This window comes from Pieris napi, chromosome 11 (genome assembly GCF_905475465.1).
Source record: "Pieris napi chromosome 11, ilPieNapi1.2, whole genome shotgun sequence".
NCBI lineage: Eukaryota > Metazoa > Arthropoda > Insecta > Lepidoptera > Pieridae > Pieris > Pieris napi.
The window spans coordinates 5,722,109-5,748,537 of record NC_062244.1 but is presented as its reverse complement, the minus strand read 5'-3'; the positions used below and the strand labels follow the sequence as shown (position 1 = coordinate 5,748,537).

The 26,429-nt window shown below is 33.4% G+C and overlaps 4 protein-coding genes across 5 annotated transcripts; 3 read left to right on the top strand and 1 right to left on the bottom strand.

Annotated features, from left to right (window-relative positions):
- The first annotated feature begins 1,499 nt into the window (after positions 1 to 1,499).
- LOC125054017 lies at positions 1,500 to 3,959 on the top strand. Its single transcript, XM_047655667.1, has 5 exons — positions 1,500 to 1,583; positions 2,346 to 2,493; positions 2,790 to 2,952; positions 3,118 to 3,311; positions 3,757 to 3,959. The coding sequence occupies exons 1-5, from the start codon at positions 1,566 to 1,568 to the stop codon at positions 3,915 to 3,917; spliced, it is 684 nt and encodes a 227-aa protein (XP_047511623.1). The 5' UTR covers positions 1,500 to 1,565; the 3' UTR covers positions 3,918 to 3,959.
- Positions 3,960 to 4,102: 143 nt separating this feature from the next.
- Positions 4,103 to 15,988, top strand: LOC125054134 (glutamate [NMDA] receptor subunit 1). 2 transcript variants are annotated; one of them, XM_047655854.1, is made up of 17 exons: positions 4,103 to 4,214; positions 4,379 to 4,533; positions 5,317 to 5,439; positions 5,691 to 5,962; positions 6,265 to 6,417; positions 6,915 to 7,088; positions 7,313 to 7,574; positions 8,420 to 8,521; positions 8,806 to 8,917; positions 10,793 to 10,960; positions 11,458 to 11,582; positions 11,768 to 12,002; positions 12,503 to 12,651; positions 13,291 to 13,448; positions 13,988 to 14,160; positions 14,633 to 14,886; positions 15,407 to 15,988. In XM_047655854.1, the coding sequence occupies exons 2-17, from the start codon at positions 4,384 to 4,386 to the stop codon at positions 15,587 to 15,589; spliced, it is 2,793 nt and encodes a 930-aa protein (XP_047511810.1). In that variant the 5' UTR covers positions 4,103 to 4,214; positions 4,379 to 4,383; the 3' UTR covers positions 15,590 to 15,988. The 2 variants fall into 2 exon arrangements, with proteins under 2 accessions (XP_047511810.1, XP_047511811.1); XM_047655855.1 differs by having other exon boundaries at positions 14,633 to 14,957; positions 15,407 to 15,519.
- A 1,393-nt stretch (positions 15,989 to 17,381) lies between these two features.
- Positions 17,382 to 19,714, top strand: LOC125054151 (pseudouridine-5'-phosphatase-like). The gene is made up of 5 exons (XM_047655879.1): positions 17,382 to 17,696; positions 17,801 to 18,016; positions 18,219 to 18,454; positions 19,163 to 19,345; positions 19,376 to 19,714. The coding sequence occupies exons 1-4, from the start codon at positions 17,642 to 17,644 to the stop codon at positions 19,340 to 19,342; spliced, it is 687 nt and encodes a 228-aa protein (XP_047511835.1). The 5' UTR covers positions 17,382 to 17,641; the 3' UTR covers positions 19,343 to 19,345; positions 19,376 to 19,714.
- Positions 19,715 to 22,624: 2,910 nt separating this feature from the next.
- LOC125053825 (V-type proton ATPase subunit E) lies at positions 22,625 to 25,789 on the bottom strand. Its single transcript, XM_047655398.1, has 5 exons — positions 25,623 to 25,789; positions 25,198 to 25,373; positions 24,105 to 24,273; positions 23,662 to 23,856; positions 22,625 to 23,383 (listed from the first exon to the last, which is right to left on the bottom strand). The coding sequence occupies exons 1-5, from the start codon at positions 25,653 to 25,655 to the stop codon at positions 23,276 to 23,278; spliced, it is 681 nt and encodes a 226-aa protein (XP_047511354.1). The 5' UTR covers positions 25,656 to 25,789; the 3' UTR covers positions 22,625 to 23,275.
- Positions 25,790 to 26,429: the final 640 nt, after the last annotated feature.

The following is a 26,429-nucleotide window of genomic DNA, read 5'->3' as shown; positions in this document are numbered from 1 at the left end:
CTACCTTCGTTACTATACGAAGACATACATATAAAAATGCAGGTTACATAAGTTAATAGGCAACGTGCGGAATTATCGCTAACAAGCGATTTCTTCCAGGCAACCCTAGTATGGAACAATAAAAAAGAAACATATACAGAGGGTAAAGTTCAAGAAGTGCATAAATAATTAACAATTGCCATTTACATAAATTGCACCCTCAAATCTCGTACGACATTTTTTTCACCTAACATTATTCATCGCTCTGTTTGTTTGGTTCAGCGGACGAATCTAAGGAACTGTTGTTGCGTCAATAGAATCAGTACTTTTGTGTTGGACATTCCATTTATCGAGGATAGAGGGTAGGCTGTATCATGCTACGATTAAATAATTGCTGATTAATCCGCGAGCTAGTCAACAATACCTAAAATAGCACAGAGAATTTGGAAATGTAAGAATTTCAAAAATATCAAGATATAAGCATTTGCAAACCGTCAGTCTATGTCCATAAGAGCTTGAAAAAAAGGGATACCAAGCCGAGTCATTGTAACGAAGTTTTTTAAATTACTATATTTTGGCTAAGAACATAAATTGTGTCAGAACATAATAGAATAACGATATAAATATGTACTGATACCACCAAACTAGGTTAATAACTAAATTAAAATTCTTTGGCATCGTTAAATGTTAAAAGGTAACAAACCTTTTCTTAACAATATGTTCATAATGCGTCGTAACCATCAATAATTAGTATTTTAAAATGTTTTAAATTACATAATACATATTAGGAATCCAATCCTTTGAAATAGGAATGTCGCTAACACCGTAGTACGTTGAAATTACTTCCATTGTCGCCATCTAGTTTAATTTGTACAAAATTTCCATGTATATTGCATAAGAACCATGTCTTGGCGTTGTGATATTATTTCACTAGATGGCGTGGATCAATATTTTATTACTATAGTAGTATAGTGTCGTTAGTCTTAATGTTATTTAATTTTTTCACTAGATGGCATGGTTTAACAACTTTGACGCGTTTTATTTGTGATGTGGTGGTAAAATAATAATATGTCGTAGTAATGCAAACTTTTTTTTGTATAATAATAAATTCTCAATTAAGTTTTAGTATTAATTACCCTAATTTATAAAATTAAATCCACTTATGAGTTAGAAAAACTTAGTTTGACAAAAAGTAAATTAATACAGACCTTTTCTTAATATTTCGGTTATTACAAAATACTTTAGTAAACCAAAGACAAAGTAAATATAGTTTAATTTTCATTTCAATCACATAATTTTTAGCAATAAATTTAGCTAACAAGACTATCAAAGGATTCATTTCTATATACATACATACTTACCACCGAATAACACTTACAAAAGAGAACGCTAAAATTGTTTTGAAAGGGATAGTTTAAATTGCCGCTCAATCTATGATAGGTCGCAATTAAAGTAATTTTCGGTCATCATCCCTCTCCTTTGTTGAAAACTCTTCCGTATTCAATACTATAAAATGTTTCTGTAAACTAAAACAATATCACAGTTCCATTGCAAGTCAAGTAAACCACTGCTACTTTCAAGAAAACATGAGTTTTGTAAAATTGGTAAGAATTATTTTTCCTAATAATAAGTTTAAGTATTAATCGTTGCGGAATGATTGTATCACTTTTCCTTAAAAATATTGAGAGAAGGTTCTTAATTGTACTCGTTATACCTAAATCAAATTGTCATTCATGGCTCAGTCATGGAACAAAATTTAGAATACTGATAGAGAACTAATAGAAGGATGCTCTCCAAAATTATTATTTTTTTATAATAAAAAAATCAAAACAAAGAGATTTAATTAATTGTATCCGAACCGGTACCCTAAGGCCTTAAAGAAGAGACCGTACCATTCCCAGAAAGATCGGCCTGCTCGTAGGCCTTCTGTACCATAGAGAATGTAAACCGAAGTTTTCCAAAGCCCTAATCTTAATATATATAAATTACATGTCACGTTGTTTGTCCGCTATGGACTCCCAAACTACCGAACCGATTTCAATTAAATTTGCACACCGTGTGTAGTTTGATCCAACTTAAAATATAGGATAGCTTACATCTCAATTTATACCCGCAATATTATTTTATTGCAAAATATTTGTTTATTATTTGATACAATTCTAACAGGTGGCGCTGTGTTAAAAGTACCAAGGTTTCACATAACCTATCTACCTTTCACATAAGTTCTCCTACCGTTTCCCTTGAATAGTTTACTACTATGTAATATAACAAAAACCTTAGCCACAGCAACGCTTGGCCGGTCTGCTAGTAACAAATAAATTACTAATATTGTGTCCTTTCTGGTACATAAATGTGTTATGTTTCAGTATTTGTTTGTGTGTGTCTGCGTCGCTATAACGCTAGGCAAGCAAGCGGAGAAGAGGAGTGCTTCAGGATGGGATGTCGCCGGTTTGTTTCCTGTGGGAAGTTTAATCCAAGTTGCTCAGACGAATGGGATTGGACATTCTTCCAGTGGTATGATCGTCAAGTCTTGACATTACGTCTGTGATTTTAGGACTACCTATATATAACTAAAACTAATTTAAAAAGATTAAATATATTTTGGATCATGTTTGGCACTTACCTACCTACTCGTAAATAAGCTTAGTCCATCACACAAAAATAATATTATATTACAGTAAACTAAGTAAACCAGTAAAACTAGTAAACTAAACAATTATATACAGCCTGTAATCACTATGCACTCAACATTTAGTTGTTAACTTTACACTTACAATAATTAAATTAAATATATTTTTTGTACTTTTGAGACTCGAGCTCGGATGTAGCTGGTGCAATAGCAGCAGCAAAAGCCGCAGCGGCAGCAGTAATGGCTGCCCAGCGACAGGTCGCAGCTGCTAAACACGCTGCACTAGAGCAGCAGAGCTATGCCAGTGCTAAAGAGGCTGAATCTGCTCACGCGGCTCATAAAAGGTTAGTATTTCCTAACGTATGGGTCGTAATTGAAGTATTGTGAAAGTAATGATATCTTTCGTTAGAAATTAATAAACAGCCTGAATATTTGTAATAGATCTAAGTATAATTGAAGATCGTACAACGGCATTAACAATCCAACTCTTAATAAACACGTTCCCACAGTGAAGAGGCTGCGCGTATTGCCCGCGCGCACGCGCTCGAAGCAGCTCAATCAGCTGTGCATTCTCAAGCGCAGCTCGCCTCTGCTAAAGCTCGTGCGGCCACAGCGCAGAAAATCGCCGCAGCTCATGAAGCCGCTGCGGCTAGAGCAATACAACAGGCTGCTAACAAGCAAGCTGCGAGACTGCAGAGTGCTGGTATGTTACTTTACTTTTTAAACTATCATATTTATGTGTACATAGTTTAACAAATATCTATAAAATTTTGAAACTCGACTTCAAGTTTTCTTTCACCCTTACAGCCGTACAGAGTTAAGAGTTAACGATTAGTTAAGCCACGAAGTAAAGATTTATATATATTACACAAGTTCGCATAGTTCCAATTGTAAGTTAAGAAAGGTCTCTTGATTTGTTTCTAAAACGGTCGTTAGCTAATCAGACACTGAATGTCGTGGCTGAACATCAAGATTCTTTAAGTACGGCTGTTAATTTTGTGCAATTGTATGGTTTCTAGATTAGTAACTAAAGTGGTAAAAAGCTTATACTCGTAAGACATAATAATGCCTTTAAATTAGACTAAATCAGATAGAAACCATTTAGACTTATGACCGAAAAATTGTTTAATAAATGCGTTATCCTCAAGATCTGGAAGCCCTGAAGTTATCGGTGCTGCAAAGTTCTGGAGCAGCTGGAGCGGCGGGTGCTGCTCAACATGCTGCTTCTGCTGCCGCTGCAGCGCTTCGTCCCTGGAACCCTGCCTGGTCTACATGGACCCCAACCTCCAGGCCATGGGCTTGGTCTTAAAACTATTTCTGAATCGTTTATAACTATGTTTCTTTGTTTTGTACATTCTCAAAATATTATATAATCAATAAAGTTTTTAAAAAATATATTTCTTTTGTTATTCTAATTTACGAGTATATTTTTAAGTTTCCGTATTAAGAATAGAATCGATTTGCACCAGGACGCCTGCGTGGTTTCCATAGCAACCTGAGATAGTGCTCCATGCGCCGTTGGGGCGCAGAATCACACCTTATTTCAATTACGTAAAACCTTATTTAAATGTTTACAATATTATGAGTGTGCGAAGTTAAAAGAAGCGTGAGTATATAATTTCGTTAATTTCAATCAAACAAGGAGTGAAAACAATTTATACGATAATTTAAGAAATATAATAGAATTAAAAACATACATTAATAATAGATACAGGCCATAAAACTTTACAGCTTTCCACTTAACTTTAGAACTAAATCATATTATTTCAGTGAACATGTGGCTGAAACTTACGCTGGCAGTGCTCTGCTGGAATTCAGCAATTGCTGATATCGACAGACGCCGGAACTCAAATCCTACTTATTACAATGTTGGCGGGGTTCTATCAAGTAACGAGTCGGTTGCATTCTTCAAAGATACAATATCTGTAAGTAAATCTCTTGGTAATTGTTAAATAACCATTCAATCATTTATAAAGGCCAAATCTTATAGCTGAAGATTATTTTACTTCAGTAACTTTACGGTGAGCACTGCGCGTTTTAAGGCACTTGCCACGCACCAACACTATGTGGAACCAGCTCCCTACTGACGTATTTCGAAACTAATTCGACTTAGGGTCTTTCAAGAAAAAAACATACCAATTCCTAAATGGCAACGCAGTTGCGAGCCTTCTGGCAGTGTGAGTCCATCGGCACTTAACATCGGTTTAGCCTCTTGCTCGTTTGTACCCTGTTCTATAAAAAAAAGAAAAAGGGTGTGTGTACTTATGTACGCGCGTAAGAAGTTGTACTTCTTTGGCATTATTAAAAATAGTTTTGATTGAGTGATTGCAAGCAAATAATTAATTATAATTAAATAATCAAAGACTGGAAAAGGAGTCATTATAGTCAATAAAGTTCAGTTTACATTTGAAAAATTAAATAAATAAATATTTATTATTATTCTCTTATATTAAGTGTAACATAAATTCTATTATTATTCGAATGTTGTTTTTAAATTATGTCCAATGCCGTAGCATCGTCCGTGGGCAACTTCAATCTGTTAATTTTGTGTAACGGTGCGTGCGCATCGTAAAATTTCACTCTCATCAATTTTTCATAACGCGCCTAAAGAAGTATAACTTCAAAATTATTCAAGGTTAAAATGCTATGTAACGCGTAAATCTACTATAGTAATTAGTTGGTAAAAGCTGTACTGTAGTGTATTTCAGAATCTAAACTTCAAGGATAAGTATGTGCCTCGCGGTGTGACCTACCATGATTACTCAATTTTGATGGACCCTAATCCAATTATGACAGCGCTTAATGTCTGTAAGGATCTCATTGCTCATCGGGTAAGATTGAAGACATTACAGACTTTTTTCCTTATTTTCGCAAAGTATACAAATAAATGGCCACTTTCTAACCTTCCACAATAAGTGATTTTTCTTTATTTACTTTGGCGTGTTTCAATAGCTTTGCACTGTTTATTATTCAAATAGTTTTATTTTATTTTTAGTTCAGATTTTCTACTTTTATACCCGTTAAGACTCGACATATTGAGCTGTGTTCGTGTCCGATAGTTGTCAAATGATATTTTTTACAGGTCTACGCAGTAATAGTATCCCATCCAATAACAGGCGACCTCTCACCCGCTGCAGTATCTTACACCAGCGGTTTCTACCATATACCGGTTATTGGGATTTCTTCCAGGGACTCGGCATTTTCCGACAAAAATATTCATGTATCATTTCTACGTACCGTACCGCCATACTCCCATCAGGCTGACGTGTGGGTGGATGTTCTAAAACATTTCAATTACATGAAAGTAATTGTTATACACAGCTCCGATACGGATGGTAGAGCCATCTTGGGACGGTAAGTGGTTTTAAGACTCCTTCAACGAAATTACTGAAATTGAATATATATATTTTTTTTTATTTGGACCACAAAATTAGGACAAACACATGATATAAATTGACATACATACATAAATATCAACAGCGGTGCCGTCCCTATAACATGTGGACACGACCAGCGAAATCAAGTAGATACAAAAAACAGTGTTAACTTAATATTTAATTGAACTGGAAATTAAAATACTTAAAGCGAAAGCAATCGTTTAAAAGAGAAATCGTTTCTATGATAGTATTTTCTTTCAATTTAATTTCTGAATACAGATTTCAAACTACATCACAAAGTGTAGACGAAGATGTTGACAGAAAAGTTGTCGTTGAACAGGTGATTGAATTTGAGCCAGGTTTAGACTCATTTAACGAGAAACTTATTGATGTCAGAAGTGCACAAGCTAGAGTATTTCTTATGTATGCAAGGTATGTAAACGATCCACCTCAGAGTGGTAAAATATAGTTTTACCTGTCAAACCAATTAATGCTAATCAGTTTAAAATATCACCTAATCGTAATGTTGCTTACACTAGCCTAATGTGTATTTATTTTGAGAACATTGATGTTATTTCAAGCCTAGTAGTCGCCGAACAAAAGTGTAGTCAGAGCTGATGCTACCAGTCCAGCCTTGCGATTCTGTAACTCACTTTTCGAACTCTCACAGCGGTTTTCGCAGCGGCGGTCGCGCTCAAATCAGTCGTAAAGCAGTCATTTTACGATTGGACATTCTGATAAGAGTAGTAGTAGTACCAGCTTGTAGTTTATTGTTTATCAGAATGCCTAGAGAGTTCGAAAAGTGAGTTACAGAATCGCAAGGCAGAACTACGTATGATTTTCAACATAGGTGGTTATCAATTCGTTTATTATTTGAGGCGAAGTAGTAACAAAGTTCTTTTCCGATTTATATTACCTATATCTTACAGTAAAACAGATGCCGAGATAATCTTCCGTGATGCAACGTACATGAACATGACTACATCTGGCTACGTATGGATGGTCACAGAACAAGCATTAGATGCCGCTAATGCTCCTGAGGGACTTCTGGGATTAAGGCTGGTAAACGCCACTAACGAACACGCTCATATACAGGATTCTATGTAAGTTTCCGCAACTTAACGATACTTTTGCCTGTTTTCAAGTGAATAGAGCCACCAATGTACACTCCCAGATAGGTTCCGGACTTTTTGTTACGCTCGATAAATATGAACTCTTTATGAAGTGGTTTATTGCTGAATCTATAGCATACACGATGAGATTAAAGTCCAAAGATTTTTAAAATAAATTTCGTTTGAATTGGTTTGTAAATTGATTTCAATTCTAGATATGTCCTAGCATCAGCAATACGCGAAATGAACAAAACTGAAGAGATAAACGCTCCACCATCGGATTGTGACAATTCTGGCTCGATATGGCAGACTGGACAGGTTCTTTTTGATTATATAAGAAGGCAAAGGTTAGAAAATGGTGCTACTGGACATGTGGCCTTTGATGACCATGGCGATAGAGTCCATGCGGAGTACGACATGGTCAATATAAGAGCTGAAGGCGAGCATGTAGCAGTTGGAAAATATTTTTATTCTAAGGTAAATTTGAATTTGTCTGTCTTTTTAATTTAAATTTAAAAAGATAGACAAATAATAAAATATACTACTACTACTACTTTTTACTTTTTATTTTTCATGTATCCTTTATTAGTTTAGTTTGTTTTTGTTCCTGTTTAGTTTTTTTTCTTAATAACTATATGTAATATGTATTGTTGCACTTCTTGCCTACCTTATCTATTTGAATTTTTTTTTTCATTTCTCACAGTGGTTGCCTGGAAGTGATCGCTCGAAAGCGATAAGTCGGCCAGTTGCCCTCCGTCACATTTAATTATGTTAAATTTTTATATTGTAATGCAACGAAGTGTAAATAAATAAGTAATGATTATTTGGCGTTTAAAAGAGGTTTCCAATTCGATATATTGTACATATTGAACCACAGTTCCACATATATAATACGCGTTTCAAAGCAGCAACATTTCCCACATGTTGGAAGAGCAGTCGTGTAACTCCAGTTCCCAGAGTAGGATGCCGTGATAAAGTAGAACAGCATAGGCAGATAGCTAAATAGCTAATATAAGCTATCGGCCTATGCCGCTAGCTTATGATAGCTGATTAAGTGTGCACTTTTGAAATGCCACTTTGCTAGTGGCATTTCAAAAGTGCACACTTAATCAAATGAGTTCCTAACTCTCAGAAGCTCAACTCAAATAATATGGTGAATATTGGCCCAGTAGTGTACTGTGGAAAACGGGTAGATGCTGTCTATCTCGAGTCTCGACATAAAAAAAGCTTTTGAATTTGTCGATAATGACGTGCTTTTGCAGAAGTTCACACATAAATTGCACATTTTGAATAACAAGCGCTCAAACTTTGATTGTTTACAGGAAACTCAAAAAATGCGCCTCGAACTGAAGGAACACGAAATCATATGGATGGGACGCAGCTCTTCTAAGCCTGAAGGATTTATGATTCCGACACATTTGAAGGTCACTACCACGTTAACTTCCTTTACAACTAGATTGTGATTACCAGATCAAACTTAACCAGATTATATTTGTTTAGATGAAGTTGAGTTAGGGCAATAATAAGGAGATTTTATATTAATATTTCAGTTCCTTAAGTTGGAATATACCTAATATTCCAACTTAAGGAACTGCAATGTCTGAAGGAGACGTGTATAATATAATATGTATATTGTATATATATATTAACAGGTATGTGAAGTCGATTTATTTTTCTAAATTACCTTTTGCTTATTATCTATTTGAAGGTAGTAACTATAGAAGAGAAACCTTTTGTATACGCCCGTCGAGTTGATGATATTCTCGATTGCACTAGCGAAGAAATTCCTTGTCCACATTTCAATATTAGCGAGGAAGCTGGTAAGTCTTTTTATTTCAATTATATTATTTTTATTTATTTTATTTTATTTTATTTTAAAAGGCACACTAACGAAACAAATACAAACACTTACAGAGAACACATGACATAGAAAACAAGATACATGCATGTGCATCCATAACAAGTGTGCACAACATTTAGAGGGAAACATTACAATGATAAAGAGAAAATAACTTAAACATTAAAAGTAAAAAACAAACTAGATTAAAAAATACAAATGTGCAATTTAAAAATATATAAAAAAATAATACATTTCTACTTTGTAATTATCACTATTGGTCACAACAGTGTCTGCAGCATCTTACGCCTGAAGACTGTCTTCAGGCATGTACTCAGAGCGTCATTTAATGAGCGAATGTTTATATTGAACTATTGTGTCGCTAGATTATATTTATTATTGTTTGATAGCATCGTTTATTTAGTTGATTCTACATCTATAATTACAAATTATTAAACTTTATTGTGTCGTTTTGTGGCTTGTGGATCATACAAATATTCTACACAGATTAAGAACTCTGTCAAACTCAAAGAGAGGTAATGATAATGTTTAATGTTTAAAGAACTTTATTTCTCATTACAAAAATTATTTTTTATTTACATGAGAAATTTAATATTAAGTATATACGAACGAGATACACGTCGTCATCAGCTAACCCAATTTTATACTAATGGACCCATTCTGATGTGTGTCTTTAATGCCCTTTTGAACTGATCAAACACGCTAATAGACCAGTGCAGATAGCCTTTAAAATAAATAAAAAGTGAAAAAAATTACAGTAGGATGAAACCCATTAGAAAAGCAGGGGAATATGATCAAAATAAAAGGAAAAATAAATTACGGTCGATCTGAGGTCAGGAAGGGGTAGGGGGGGGAGTTTTAAGGGTAAAAAACGGTTTATCTCGATTTCCGGCAAAACTAAAAGTCCTATCGAAGAAAGTTAAATGGCAAAGTTTAGGCAATAAAAAGATCTACAACTTTTGTATTTTCAGATTTTTCACATAACCTCAAAAAACCTCATGCCTTAGAGAAGTAGGGAAGGGGATGACGGGTCTGGGCGTTACTGCATACGATTTTTTGCATTTTCTGAGAAGATTTACTATCGTAATATATATACATTTTTTTACCATAGGAAAGTAGAGATTTTAAAGCACTGAAAGCACATCAACTTTTTGAAAAAAGCTGAAATTTTGACGTCAGAATTTTCGATTGAAAATTAGGGTGTTTTTTCGATATTAATTCAAAATAAGGTGAAAAAATAAATATTTTTAATCAAATAAATTACAGTATATTTGGGACATAATAAGGTAAGTTTTTACCAAATTTCGTTTAAAAAAGTAACTTTTTGTAAAAGATAGAAATAAAAAACCAAAAAGTTGGTTTTTTTAATTTTTCACCTAAATTTTGAGGTTATGTGAAAAATCTGAAAATACAAAAGTTGTAGATCTTTTTATTGCCTACAACTTTGCCATTTAACTTTCTTCGATAGGACTTTTAGTTTTGCCGAAAATCGAGATAAACCGTTTTTTACCCTTAAAACTCCCCCCCTACCCCTTCCCGACCTCAGATCGACCGTAATTTATTTTTCCTTTCATTTTGATCATATTCCCCTGCTTTTCTAATGGGTTTCATCCTACTGTAATTTTTTTTGGTTTCAAAAATTATCGGCACTGGTCTATAATGTTACGAACCTTAGACGGCAACCGATTAAACAATTGCACACCCTCATACCTAATAGATCTCTTTAAATAATTTGTGCGCGGCTTTGGCAAGATAAGCAAACTCGCTCGACGAGTATTGCGTGTAGTGGTGTATTTGATTTTATTAAATGATAACCAACTTGTTATACTATTTCCAGATCAATTGTACTGCTGCAAGGGGTTCTGTATGGACCTTCTAACCTATTTGTCACGAGCTATAAACTTTACATTTTCGTTAGCACTATCCCCTGATGGACAGTTCGGGTCTTATGTATTTAAGAATATCTCTCAACCAGGATCGAAGAAGGAATGGACTGGACTTATTGGTAAAATGTGCTTGGTTGAATTCTCGCAAATAACTTGGCCCAAGTCATTTCCCCTTACCACACCTACAAAAATATTTTAAACACCTTACCTTTTTCAAATTTTCGGAAATACCGCATAATATACAACTGTAAATTGTCCATATATTTTTATTAGTAATCATAACAATCGAGTACATATACCGTACTTACAATTTTCTTAACCTACAAAGTAATAATTAAAAATTGATATAAAGAAAATTAAAACAAATTTAAAAAGTTTGGTCCTTGTGGCAGTCTACCTTAACGCTGGCATCATTGCCTCGCTGTATTGAGATACTTACTTCGTTGAGCCCGGAAAGCGCCAGCTCTGGGGTCACCGGTATTATCTACCAGGTGCCAACTGAAATCTTTAATTAGGGTCTGTGCACTTGAACCAACAATATATTCATGTTTTGTTTCTTTTAATTTTTCCTTGCGTGTTCCTTGTTTAGCTACAACTCGAATGGTATATGTTTCAGGCGAATTAGTATATGAACGCGCTGATATGATTGTTGCGCCGTTGACAATAAATCCCGAACGTGCTGAATTCATTGAGTTTAGCAAACCATTTAAATATCAAGGCATTACTATTTTGGAAAAGAAGGTAAAATTTAATTATCTATATTGTATATAAGTATGTAACAGTAAGTAGTAGTGTTCTAACGATCACTTATAAAAATATTATATAAGTGATCGTTTTATTGTATATTTTATATGTATGTATATTTTATGTATATGTATGTCTTTTGTTGAGATTACAAATTTTGATCCATCCATCATCCTTTTCAGCCATCAAGATCATCGACGCTTGTATCATTCTTGCAACCATTTTCAAATACATTATGGATTTTGGTGATGGTATCGGTTCACGTTGTGGCCTTAGTACTTTACTTGTTGGATAGATTCTCACCATTCGGTCGGTTTAAATTGGCTAATATTGATGGTACTGAAGAGGATGCATTGAACTTGTCCAGTGCGATTTGGTTTGCGTGGGGAGTTTTACTCAACAGTGGAATTGGAGAAGGTAATTAGTTCATACAGTGAAAATGAGCAGTTTGATGAATATTAACAGATTGTTTTAACAATGGAACTTCACAGGTTTAGAGTTTAAACAAAAGTGCTGTATAAAAGCTGTTTTTAAACTAATAGTAATATTATAAAATGGACATACAGTCTTGGCCTCAGATTCCTGTATATCTCAATAGGTTAGGTATAGGTTTTAAGACACAATTGTTGGCTAAAAATAGAAATAGAACAACCTTCTTTTGTTTTACCACAAAAAGCACAAAGGCTTTTATGCCTATAAAAGCCTAAACTGTAAAATAAAACTACTTTCCTTAACTACTACTGAATCACTAAATAATATATATTTACTTTATTCCACATTTGTAATACTTTACAGCAGTCGTCAGCGACAATATCTTACGTCGCTATCTAAATGATTTTTCATCGCGCTAACTATACACAAGACATATACATAGATTATAGATTCTAGATTTATTACTTGGCTCTACATTTTTACAGGAACTCCCCGCAGTTTCTCCGCCCGCGTTTTAGGTATGGTATGGGCCGGTTTTGCGATGATCATAGTAGCATCATACACAGCTAACTTGGCTGCTTTCCTCGTGCTTGAAAGGCCCAAAACTAAGTTAAGTGGCATTAATGACGCAAGGGTAAGTTTCTTTGTGTTCAATTGATATTTACCTTTTAAAAAAATGATTACCATTTTGAGTAAACATTAATATTTTTACACGCTTTATATTAGCTTCACCTGTATGTATGTATTTATGTATGTATGTATGTATGTATGTAACCGACTCCTTCGGACTCGATTTTGACCACTTTAAACGGAAAGATTTTATTCAAATTTTGCGCACCTGTCAAAGATCGATGACAATGCAATAATCCGAAAAAAAAATAAAAAAAATTTAACTAAAAAATAAATATATATGTATTTATTTTTGCCTGTGCCATATTTTTCGTCTATCGAGCAACCCACGCTTTTTCACAATAATACCAGTATTTTTTGTTCATTACCATTTTCAGCCTAAATTAGGAATTATTTTTCACTTTTTAGTTTGATGTGCTTTAAAAGCGTGTTTTTTAGTTTTTTTAAACTATTATTTTTTAGTTGAACGTTGATTTCTCTGTTGTTTTTACATAATTTATAATTTTATAAAGTAAAAGCTAGCTATGTGCCTACTAATCGCATTTGTCGTGACACGGGTCAGTTTTCATACGTGCGACAGCGAAGTTACATAAAAATGGTTGTTGAATTGAAATCAACGTGGATTTTGGTCACTTTTTTTTAGCTTCGTAACACAATGGAGAACTTGACATGCGCAACGGTGAAAGGTTCGGCTGTGGATATGTACTTCCGTCGGCAGGTGGAATTGTCGAATATGTATCGTACTATGGAAGCCAATAACTATGACAATGCTGAACTGGCTATTCAAGATGTTAAGGACGGGTAGGTTCTAAATACAATATATATATATATATCGTCGACGCGACTACAACAGCGCGTAAGAGCAATTTGCAATACCGCGTATCAGTATTTTATCAATTTTACAGGATGAAGAAATAATTGATTATCTTGATCAAAAGAATAGATTTCTCTTACGCACTATTGTAGTCGCGCCGACGAAATATGTGTAAGCACCGAGTTCGTTCGTTTAGAATCAAGAAAACTCAAAGTGATAATGTCACTACCCTGTCTGCTGACATATTAAAACATCTATTAGTAGGCATTGAGAGTCCTAACCCAACACTAATGATGATTTAACGACGATTTGAATCGTATTTCAATGCAGTACTATAGATAGTGTAGGTGATGTTTCCAAAAAAAATTGAATTTGGAATCGTAAAAGCTCATAGAGGTTGTTTGATTTTTATTTATTATTTTAATTAATTGCTTAAAAATGTGAAGCAAGGGGTTGCGGGTAATTACAAACATTTTGTATAGAGTTGCCAGATCTTCTCGTCCATTTTACTTAAAAAAAATTTTAGGAAGTTAATGGCGTTCATTTGGGATTCTTCACGTCTAGAATTTGAAGCTGCGCAGGATTGCGAACTTGTGACCGCTGGGGAACTGTTTGGAAGGTCAGGCTATGGGGTTGGACTGCAAAAGGGATCCCCATGGGCAGATTTAGTTACACTGGCGATATTGGACTTTCATGAAAGTAAGGTCTTTTGACTATTCACCATGAATAAAAAATTTAAATATGTACTACACTACAACTACTACTTAAATGAAAAAAAAAATGACTTTATAAGCTGTAGAAAGTCTTGTTCTTAGAAAGAAAAATATAAATAATAAATCTTATCTTTATATATATAATTCTACTGTACGTGTGTGTATCACTGAACTCCTCTTTAACGGCTGGCCCGATTGGAATGATTTTTTTGTACGTGTTTGGGTGGAGCCCTAGATTCAAAATCAGCCCGACAGATGGCAATGCAGTCGGTATTTTCATACTTTGTTTAATATCCTAATCGCTTGAAATATCATGCAGGACAACGTTTGTCGGGTCCTCTAGTATTATATATAATTGTCTTTGCAAGTACGAAAATAATCCAATTGAAGAAGCAATCGGTAGTAATGCTAATATATTTTCACATATTTCCACTAACGCGAAATGTGCTTTATTTTAGGCGGTATAATGGAATCGTTCGATAACAAGTGGATATTACAAAACAACATGTTAAATTGCGAGGAAAACGAAAAAACGCCAAACACTTTGGGTTTAAAAAACATGGCGGGCGTATTTATATTGGTACTAGCTGGTATAATCGGCGGAATTGTCCTCATTGTTATAGAAGTCGTGTATAAAAAGCATCAAATAAAGAAACAGAAGAGAATGGAAATAGCACGACACGCGGCCGATCGCTGGCGTGGCGCAGTCGAGGTAAATCGCGCAAAAGTCATCCAATTGGAATCTGATGTCGGCGAAAAAACTAGAATACAATATATACATTAGTAAATAATTTATCATGATCATTTAGATACGCTTTTGTTAGTCCTTAGATTTGATACAATAATGCTCAGCTATCTTTTAGTTCTAGATGTCTATGGAATGAGGAAAGCAATGAAAACTAATACGTTTGTAAATGTTATGAATTTTCAGTAACTGTACGTTTTTAATTTCGAGTAAAATAAATCAGTATGGTAATAACGTTTTATGATTCTGGAGTTGAAATTCATAAAAAACAACCAAAAATTCATATAAATTGTCATAATAAGTTTGGGTTTAAAGTATAATAATTATACCAAATTTGTTACATTTCTTGTAATAAACAACCTTTTCAGTGTTTTTATTTCTTTACTTCATCTCCTACTTAGTAATGCCGCTTGGGAAACAGCTTTGTAAGTACAATATAATGTACAGCACAATCCACGAACGTAAAGTAACTCTTCATTTTTTCCAGAAGCGAAAGACATTACGAGCGGCAATATTACCATCACAGAGGCGTGCCAAATCAAATGGTTTGAAGGAAGCTGGGAGTATAAGTCTCGTTGTTGATAGAGGAGCTAGAAGAAGGGACGAAGTGCCACGTATACCACGTTACAGTCCCGCCTATACTCCCGATGTATCCCATCTAGTTATATAAATCTCTTCTCTAGGGAAAGTATTATAATTCTTATAACTAAAGGAGTCAAGTAGAAGTATATTTAGAATATTAAATCAAACAAATTCGTTACGTTCGTTATTCCTAGAGCCTTAAAAACTATTTGCGACGCCGACGGTGGATTAGTAGCGCATTTTGTATTTGTATGAAAGTAGTCACGTTAATATGGATGTGCTTAATGTCACTCCCATACAACTTTATATTAATAAGCTGACACAATAGTGTTTGTCGCAAAGTATTTTTCTTTATGTATTAACTTAAATTATTCCGAATTCCTACAATTATATACAAAAATAAGGTAATGGTTTTAGACGCTGTAACTGTACCTTTTCTAACTACTGACTTTGAAGTTTGACAATTGGCAGCTAGGTGAGGGGTACCGGGTTCGATTCCCGGTTCGAGGGCAAGTTTTAATTTAATTTAAATTTGTTCTTGGCCTTTGGGAGGGTTGTGCGGTACCGGGCGAGTGCCGAAACCGTACATGGAGGACATGGTCGAATTTCTAAGACAAAATGTACGAATTATAAAAATCTTATACTTGACGCTGGCTAATGCACAAACCGTGCCAGAGCCATATTAAAAAAAAGTACACATTAATAACGATCCAAAATTTTATTTGTAAAAAAGAAACCTATACTTTCATAAGTTATATAAATAGTATAGTATAATTTTGCTGTTAAGAAGATCCATCTAATTAAATGTTTATTATAAAAACCTAATTAATGTTATAAAATTATAAATGTCTGAAATGCAATTAAATAAACCTAATGAAAATATAATTAACCATTGGTGGTAATTTTATTCCTACTTTCTTTTCTGTACAATCCCTTCTTTTTAATATTGCTTTGTACGTAAACTATTTAGATTGGTTTTATTTTATTTAGATTCCTCTTGGTTTCTCAAAAAAAAATACATTTAAAATATCACTTGCCTCGGGGAACAAAGTCGATAGCAATATTACGACACTTAATGTTTTCTCATTTTTGACTTCCTTAAGTTTTTCAAAATTTTTGCAAAACATTTTTATATAGAAAAACACGAGGATTCAATGGAAATTATTTTGTGCACAATTTCAGTAATACTCGTTTACCTAATCTTACATTCCTGAAATAGTTAGCAACAAACATAAAGATAGTTTTAGTTTAAAGGGTAGATAATTCTACCAAATAATCATAAAAGTTAATGCGACAGTTTAAAAACAAATAGAGAGTGGTAATAATATATTATCTCGGTTTCACCAACGTCATAATAATTACGCGAAAAGAGTGTAATGTAATAAAACATTATTAGTTTAAGACATTCGTCAAATGTACCGTGCGGTTACTGTATAGTCCGTAATTATGTTTAAACAGTGAAACACTTTTGATTTTCAGACTATTAGATAAATTACTGCAATGTACATTTAGTTATTATTCACACTGTTTAGTGCTATATATTAACATAACAACATTGTTTCAATCGTCAGATGCTTCTCAAAATCTCTAATCTAAAATACAACGTAAAATACGTCAAACATCGTCTCCATCTAAACAATTTTGGTGCTTTTCTGGAATTTTCGACGCAGTTTCATAATCGAGAGTTGGCAACACTGCACGTTTAATGATGAATATTGTGCCAATAGACTTTGTATCCGGCTAATAAATAGATTTAAAAAAAAAATGATGAATACTGTGCCAATGGACTTTGTATCCGGCTAATAAATAAATTTTTAAAAAAATGATGAATACTAGTGTCTAGTATGTAATCATAATTCATATTGTATTTAGACCGTAGACGTCAGAGGAGTTGATAGAAGTTTATTTAAATTTCGAATTTTCGGTCAAATTGATTTTATTGAGGATTTAAAAATATTACAGAAACTACATCTTAATCTACATTACCAAGTAACTTTGAACTCGAGGTATCTAGACTAGAATCGGTAAATTTGGACCTGAAATTCCAAATCCCAATGAACAGCTGTTAATCACTGTTGCAATCCATTATACAACTCACTATTTTATATTCAAATTTTTTTGGTATACTTGTAAATTTAACATGGATGTTAAACCAGTAACACATGTTCTTTTTGATATGGATGGTTTATTACTAAGTGAGTAATTTATTTTCAGTAATAGATATTTATCTCAAATTTATTTACAAATTATGTACTTTAAATCAAAATTCTTTCTTTAACTAAAACAATAAATATTTCAGATACTGAAGATTTGTACACTAAGCTATTTCAAAACATTGTGTCAAAGTATGGAAAGGAATATACATTTGATGTAAAGTTAAAAATAATGGGAACTCAAGCAATTGAAAGTGCTACAATGGTTATCAGAGAACTTGACCTTCCAATGACCCCAGAAGAGTTTCTACAAGAATGTAAAAAAGGAGAAAGTATTTTTGCTGATTGCCAGTTATTGCCAGGTTGATATTGTGAAATTTTCTTATATGATTCACTATTAATAATAAGTCAAAACCATATTCAGATATTATTATCTGACTGGTTTATAAATTTTTGGATATCCTGTGTCAGTATAGTCATTATTGACTTTAAGAGGTTTAAATAATAAAGAACTATAAATAAACAGACAAATTAATGTTAAAAGTTGGCTTTGTTTGATTCCAGGTGCTAGACGACTTGTTGAACATTTGCACCAACACAAAATACCCATCGCTTTAGCTACAAGTTCTGGAGAAGAGAGCTACCATTGCAAAGTAGATAAACATCATACAGAATTTTTCTCATTGTTTCCTTACAAAACATTTGGATCCTCAGACCCTTCAGTAAAGAATGGAAAGCCTCATCCAGACATATTTTTAGTAACGGCAATGAAATTCCCTGATAAACCTGTACCCGAAAAAGTAAGTTAAATAAAAAGTTAAATATATATTTATGTATACATTTCAGTTTTATTGAAAGACTGAAACTAATTAACATTTTAGATCCATTTCCAATTACATATTGACAAAGTATTTTTTTTTCTTTTGTCAAATATACATTTTTGTTTCTACGTTTTTGACACTATAGTAAAATTGTTTTTTTAGTTTTCCTGGCAATGGAATAGAAATTTCTATATACTTTTTAATGTGTGGTATAGGCGCCCTACTTTTTTTAAAAGATAGAATGCTTAATAAAACCATTACATGTTGATAAGTTTATCTTAACTATACTAAAGATATAGCACATTTTTATCATTACATGCTTTATCTAAAAGCAACTCTGACTTGTGCTATATTTATGAAAAAACATTTTTATTACATAGTTTTTATTTAGTATAATAAGTTTAGGCTTCAGACTCTGCTATTATTTTTAACGTCTAAATAGGAAATGTCGTAAATTTTCATTTAATTTTGACGCGGAAATATTTTACGGTTCTATGGGTAAGGTTCGGAAATTAGACTTGACACCAATATTCGATAAGTTTGGTTTCTAAATATCACCCTATTACTCTCTAAAACTAATGTTAAACTTACAACTGTTTGTTGCAAGAGTTTACAACACTCTCCACGCATCGTTTGTATCAACATCTCAGTAACACAACAATTGAAACGTCATATCTTTTGTTGCAGTGTTTAGTATTTGAAGATGCAGTAAATGGTGTAAAAGCTGCCGTCGCAGCTGGTATGCAAGTTGTCATGGTTCCTGATCCTCGTATAGACAAGAGTTTGACCAAAGAGGCTACGCTTGTGCTTAGTTCGTTAGAAGAATTTAAACCAGAACTGTTTGGCCTACCGCCATTCAAAGACTAGTTTTAAATATAGCATTATAACACAATATAGTACTATATTAGCACATTTTTAGATTTATTAATTAGTAGGAAGTCCTGAAGTAGTAGGCAGGACTATAAATATGAATGTGTTTTCACAGAAAACGATTTACCATTAAACAAATGTTACTTGCTTGGTATACCAAATGATGTACTTAATTATGATTTAAGTATATATAGTTATTATTGTTTCCAGTCAGATATATATACATATAATGTTAATAGAACAATGTAATTCCAGTAATTAAGATAATTTGTAAACGACGTTCCTGTGATAGAATTTTATTTAATTTCACGGTACAAACAATATTATGTATGTATTTTCGTGTTCTAATAAAGAATCATAAGAAGGTGACCTTTCTGTGTTTTAATTCAATATTTTGTACTGCCAACATGGCGAAAGATCCGCAGAACTCCAACATCAACGTCGCAAAGCGCGTACTGCAGTCTCAAATGGCACTGCCAGTAGTTAACGGGTTAACCCGCAAATGACAAAGCGACTTCTAAGCCTAAACAGAACTAATCTCAAAACTGATAGGGACAATTACGGGCCATTCTCTCTTTAATAAACATCTTTTCGCCCCATGCGCCACAGACAGCCCCATGTGCAGAGGCTGTTTCAGCGCAGAGGAATCAGTCACCCACGTAGTCCTGGAATGCGAGGCTGTAGCTAAACAACGTGCAGAAATCCTCGGAGTAGTGAGGTCACTCCGTGAAGCCTGCCAGGAGACTTCTGTGCTTCTGGAAGGAGCTAGGCTGGCTTAGTTAGCCAGGACTTTAAGCACAACGGACCGAGTACGAGTCTAAGTGCGGAAACTGAGTCCACCATACTGCCATTTGCCAACATGGACATTTTCAAATAAAAGGGTTTAGCTAGGCTATATAACAACCAATCCAACGAGAGAATCTGCACGGAAGATGTGGATGTAGCAGCTTTATGCCTAATATGAAGAGATTACTCTTATTTCGATAGCACAATAACATAGTAGAAAGTAGGATCGATATTATATGAAATAAACATGGGCGAAATCCCGATAATAAAATATGAGATTTTAAGGAATAGTGTTTTATTGTTTTTGTTCTAGGTACTATCTAGACAGATACCTAATTAATTGAATATTATTAAACCTAGCTTGTGCAAGGCTGTAAACTCTTCAATGGTCCTTTAATACGTTGATCCATAGTAAATTATAAACTCGAATCTTCAAAGTTAGAAGGGTCTGTCATCTTGCTTTTTCGTCGATTTAAAAAATAATAATATTGCAATAAACTTAAAAATAATACTGTTTTAACTATGTATATAAGACTTTTCTCTTAGATCTTATTAATTTATGAACATATGACGGTGACATTTCGATCCAAAAATATTTCAACAAAACTTTTTCAGAATCGCTTATTTTGTCATAGTTTAACGGCCAAAATTAATAATGTATCATCAATCTATGATTATAACCAATCTTAGACTGATTATCTAAAGACCGATCTCCAATCTGCATGCCAATAAACATTTCTGCTATCCGATTGTTTATTTGACAAAAGATTGACAGCAATCTTTTGCGTGATCCTTGCCTCTCGACCGCGTTTCGTTCAATGCAATATGTTGTGTTCAAGCATACCAAAAGTTTGCTGTAAAAAATGTCTACGCAAAAACGTGAAAGAAGCGTCAATTTCAGCCGGGAAGAAGTTGACCTTCTAACTTCGCTTGTTGCTGACCATAAAAATATATTAGAAAATAAAAAGAGTGACTCAGTCACCTGGCAGGAGAAAGAGCGGTGCTGGAAGACGCTGGAGGCGCTGTTTAATAGCACAAGTGGGGTAAACTTTCGCAGTGCTAAAGCTTAAAGAGGGCTACAAGAAAAAAGTCTGCCTTGATACATGCTGAAACATATCGTACAGGAGGTGGCCCTAGTGCTGCTACTCCTCTTACCCCCTATCGAGGAAAAAGTCAAAGACATGATATTGTTGTCTGTCGAAGGAAATGAAAGTCAATTGAAAGGAAGAGCATCTAAATAAGAGAAAGCAATGGGCATTTGAAGAGGAAGAAAGAGAGCATAAAAGAGAATTATGGGCCATAGAAAAAAATATATTGTTAAATAAATTAGAAAAATAATAGATTTTGTGCCTGGAGCGAGGATGTATTGTATTAAAAATTTGTATTTTTATTTAAATAAATTATTTAATTTATCTCAAAAATGTTGTAATTTATAAAATATTATAGTAATAAAGCAAAATAATCACTTATAAGATTACTTCGCACACTTGCATTTCCCACGTTGTCAATTGCGCTTTGATCAATATCATCAGCTGGTTCATCTACTTGTTGCAGTAGTTCAAAATGTTCATCTCGCATATCAATAGCAATATTGTGCAACACTGCACATGCCACTATCACGGCTTGTACACGAGATACTTGAAGCAAAACCTTTTTTGACAAACCGATTTTGGGGAACCGATTTTTTCCAAACACCATATTATGTCCTTTCCACCACATTTCTGCTTCGTATTTGAGATTCGTTATAAAGATGTTCTGCTGGAGTCTTGAGGTTTTGAAGTGGTGTTAGTAGGTAGTATCTATAGTAACAAATATTTTTGGTTGTAGCTAATATTTAAAAAAAAATTACAAAAGTTGATAAAAAGATGAAACCTGCAAGAAGTCATATATGATAGACATCACTTTGTGTAAAAGTGTCTCCAAAGCTTCTTTTGTTAACCTAAATCTAAATGTGAATTCGGCGTCATTCAGGCTCTGGATATAATTAATTCTTGTTTTCTTATGTCTTCGCACAGAAGTACGTTGTCTTCTTCCAGCTTCAGAATTACTATCCCAATCGGATAATTGCATTTAAACTTCAAAATCACTATCACTAGAACTGGAAGATGACGAAGATGAATAAATTTTCCCAATGAATATTAAGTTAGGTCGCAATCCCAAACCCAAATCATACGAGTTTCACCGATAGCAATCCGAGATTGATTTGGCCAATCGAGCAACTGTCAAAATGGACAGATAGGTTGTTGGCATGAGTAAACATTCATTTTCATACAGAGGGCAATCTTCAATCTCTTATCCGCCCTCTGAACGATTGGTTGAATAATTAGATTGGTATCTCAGTCCATGTATTGAATATTGGCATGCTTTTCTTTAGAAATGGATTGAATTGTCAGTCTATGACAGCTAAAATTGGATTGAGATTGCGTATTGGTTTTGGCCGTAAGTAGGTAATAACGTCACACCTTATGATATAAAATATAAATAAAACACTTCTTTAAACACATCTATATATTTACATAAGAATTTTAACAGTGCCATAATCGAAACATACATATCTTAAATTATGAGCTATAGTGCTCATTTAAGCAAGCCAAAAACGAAGATTACCAGGAAGGAATGTATTGTACTGCAAGAATGATTTATGACACTACACTGCGCCCAGTTAAATCTAGATTTAAGTGGACATAGCATAGGATGCTGCCGTCATACCTCATTCTTACAGTCATTATTTATTCCCTAGAAGATGAGTTCAGGTTAATGAAAACAGGTAGAGACCATCCTCTGAGGAAGGCATCCCGTAACTTGTGCCTTAATACTGAAATTGGTTAGACATTTGATAAATTCCATACATGATCTATAGCAACATTAAACGTTTCCAAAATCCTATAAACTACATCCTCTAATATAAATGGGCTATTCGAATGAATTGTTAGTAAAATATTTCGGCGAAACTAATGCACTCACTGTAAAACCAGGTTCCAGCTTTACATGATCTGATTAACATTTCTGATGACTAATTATTCAAGATATTCTAAACGGCATTACATGTTAAAATATATAATTATTATTTAGGCAAAATAAAACACTTATTTAGTACTAATAAGAAAGTTTAAATGTTAGTAGTAACAAATATAGGGTAATAATCTAGTCGGAGAATTTACGGTTAGGGTTGCGTCCGAACAGAGCGGTACGGATCTCCGGCAGCAGCTGCTGAGCGATCAGCTCCATCCGGGACTCCAAAGTGTTGGAAATCTAAAATTTTATTACAATTCCAATAAAGTGTTCAAAAAAACTTAGCATTCATTCACCCCTAAATAGAAATATTGTTTAAGCAATAAAGCAAATTATTTTTTTATTATATTAATTGACATCTATCTATTTAATTAAAAAAATAGAAAAAAAATTTGGAGCTTGGGAATAGGCTCATTTAAACTCCTATTTTATAATCAACATGTTTTTTTTATTGTTGATATGTAACTAGCATAAACCATAATTACTTAGATAAATAAAGTAAGAATTTATACACATACCTTGATGCGACCCTTAGCAGCAATAAGTTCAATTCCACCACAGGTGTCAGGTGATAGGAAGTTGTCTGCATCAAGCTTCAACTGTACATCCTTCTTGATTTTTTCCTTGTAGTCCTGCTGGGCTTTGGCAAAGAGGGATTCTACAAGGGCCTTGTCTGCTTGTCTTACACGGATAGTCACGGCTGGTTCAACAAGCTGGAAAAAGAAATTTCATTTATAAAAACAACAATCACGTTTAAAAATCCTACTCATATATTTTTTTTTTAACTTATACTTAAAAGCAACAAATGACCTGTTAAACCTTTTGTATAGTATTGCTCATTATATGCAATTCAATACCTATTTTGAAATCAGTGAAAGTATAAATAAGAACAACAAAACTAATATAACTTTCTTATAAATAAATTTATTGACCCCATTTTATGTCAATATTTTTTTCTTACTTGGAATAGAGCCTGAACCATGAGTGTGACAAGAAGGTCTGAGTACAGCTTGGTGTCATTGGGAACTTCAGCCAGGCGTTTGCGGGCCTCGTCCAGTACACTGCGTACATGGTCTTCACGTATTTTAAGTACCTTCAGACGAGCTTGGTTCAGCATGTTTGATGACTGGCTGTGTAGGTAAAATAATACATAATTTAATAGCCATATTTTTTTTAAATTTCAATATGCAATATAGAACTCTATATTTTAAAATGTTTAAAATAATTCATACTACGTAATATTAAAGTTGTGTGAACCCCCAACATAGAAGAATCTTTATTTCTGTCTATTAGATAATTTTTAAGGATATTGCCTACTGTACCTACAGACCTGGAACCATAATGGTTTAGCCAGGATTTCAACCCACAATATTAAAGCTTACATGGAATGAACTATAACTATTATAATTTAAATATGTTATCAAAAATATTAAATTGATACAATCATATAGAATGGTAGTGTAGAATTTTAATATATATGTATATAAGGAAAAACCAGTTTAAAATTACTGTAGAACAATCATATCTACAATAAAATAGTGATTTACAGTTAAAGTTACAGATCCTAAACAAAGAATCAAAATATTTGCAAAATGTATCAAACAATTTTTTTCTTAAACAAAACATTTTGCTAAATTGTAACTGCAGCTGTTTTGTTTGATATAAAGTTCATGTTATTTCTACAAAGTAATATTCATATACTTAATTAAAATAATGTTTCCAAATAATTCCTAAGCTGCAAATGTTAATACATAAATTATAAAAGTTACAATGTATTACTTAAAAGTAAAGAATTTTATATACTGCTTTATACTTACTACAAATTCAATGGTCATATGATCTTTAAGGACATTAATTTCTACCCTACAAGTATTAATCTATATTTATAAATTATTACTTAATTTAAGTTATGTGGAAACATTTAAGGTTTCCAACAATCAAAATTTGAACAAAAGTTCAAGTGATTGTGGAAACATGTAATATGTTGTATGTTTAATTTTTGTAAAGCTGAGTATGGTTTGCTCACTAAACATTGACAATAAAATCACACCTACATTTTCTTTTGGAGTTCAACTTGTTTCTCCTTCTTCTCATAGTATTCCATGATCTTCAACCTTTGCTGTTGGACCAAACGGCCCTTTTCAATGTTGAACTCCTCCTCGGCCTTAGCATCGATTTCTTCGGCCTTTTCATTGGCCTCTTGTTCGATGAAGGCCATCATGTGCTTGATCTGGTAAAAGAGGACCCATGGTTACTCAAACTTCAGAACTTGACATATTTTACGGAAATATGGATACAAAGACTCAAGACAAAATCAGCATGTTCATGCCAAAATACATAAAAATGCATAGCCTCTCGTTAATTATAACAATCAATATATGACATCGCCTTTGGTTCTAGTCTTGGATCAATCATCTTGACAAACTCATTACATTTGGAACGTGTAAGGAAATGATTGTAGCCGAATTTATGTAAATACCTGTTTTTGAACATCTGCATCGCTGAGCGCCATGGCTGAAAGTTATATTTTTAACACCAATGACACGTAAAACCGCCGATATTGAGCCAGAAAATTAAACACTGGCTAGAGATATATGTCGACGCCTATCAGACGTGCTTCTCCATTGAAATATCATATGATCTCGGTGTTACCACTTAATTCAATAAATTTTCCGTATGACTTTTCATAGACAATTATTGTCTCTGATAAAAGTCGTTATTGTCTAATTAGCTCTGTGGGGTTTTATCATAAATTAACGAAATATAGTGCTTTTCATGAAAGAAGTCCCGCGGTGATTTTTGGAACTAAATTTGACAGGTCGGCAATGTTGTCATTCGTCGATGTTATCAAGTTCGTTTGTTGTGGTATATTTTTGTGAATTTTTAACTAGCTTAGTGCATTTTAAAGATTTATTACAATGCCAAAAGTTGTAAAAAGTTCGGCTCGAGAAATGATATTAAAGGTGAAAGAGTTCTGTGAAGCGGAACATAAGAATCAAGGTGTTTTAATACCACTAAACAATGTTCGGAAGAGAGTTGCCGCCATAACAGGTACTTTTTAGAGTTGCTATTTAATAATTTTTTGCTGTATTGATGGGACTTTTAAGGTATAAATTCGTTTTTGCGACAAAATTGAATAAATACATAACGTGATGAAACTAGGTAACTGAAATTAAAACATATATTACATATTACATAAGCATTATAAACTGAAAGTTACTATTATTTTTAATTGTTCATAATTAATTTGCAGGTGTGTCAGAGAAAACTGTAACAAGAATTACAA

Bases quoted from the DNA above. Each gene is read 5' to 3' on its own strand.
- LOC125054017 (XM_047655667.1), top strand. The intron at 2,494-2,789 runs GTATGATCGTCA...TGTACTTTTGAG, and splicing joins GATTGGACATTCTTCCAGTG to ACTCGAGCTCGGATGTAGCT. The intron at 3,312-3,756 runs GTATGTTACTTT...GTTATCCTCAAG, and splicing joins TGCGAGACTGCAGAGTGCTG to ATCTGGAAGCCCTGAAGTTA.
- LOC125054134 (XM_047655854.1), top strand. From the start codon at position 4,384: ATGTGGCTGAAACTTACGCTGGCAGTGCTCTGCTGGAATTCAGCAATT. The intron at 12,652-13,290 runs GTAAGTTTCTTT...ACTTTTTTTTAG, and splicing joins GTGGCATTAATGACGCAAGG to CTTCGTAACACAATGGAGAA. The intron at 13,449-13,987 runs GTAGGTTCTAAA...AAAAAATTTTAG, and splicing joins ATTCAAGATGTTAAGGACGG to GAAGTTAATGGCGTTCATTT.
- LOC125054151 (XM_047655879.1), top strand. From the start codon at position 17,642: ATGGATGTTAAACCAGTAACACATGTTCTTTTTGATATGGATGGTTTA. The intron at 17,697-17,800 runs GTGAGTAATTTA...TAAATATTTCAG, and splicing joins TATGGATGGTTTATTACTAA to ATACTGAAGATTTGTACACT. The intron at 18,455-19,162 runs GTAAGTTAAATA...CTTTTGTTGCAG, and splicing joins ATAAACCTGTACCCGAAAAA to TGTTTAGTATTTGAAGATGC.
- LOC125053825 (XM_047655398.1), bottom strand. From the start codon at position 25,655: ATGGCGCTCAGCGATGCAGATGTTCAAAAACAG. The intron at 24,274-25,197 runs GTAGGTGTGATT...TTACCTACACAG, and splicing joins GTTGAACTCCAAAAGAAAAT to CCAGTCATCAAACATGCTGA. The intron at 23,857-24,104 runs GTAAGAAAAAAA...TTCTTTTTCCAG, and splicing joins TGGTTCAGGCTCTATTCCAA to CTTGTTGAACCAGCCGTGAC.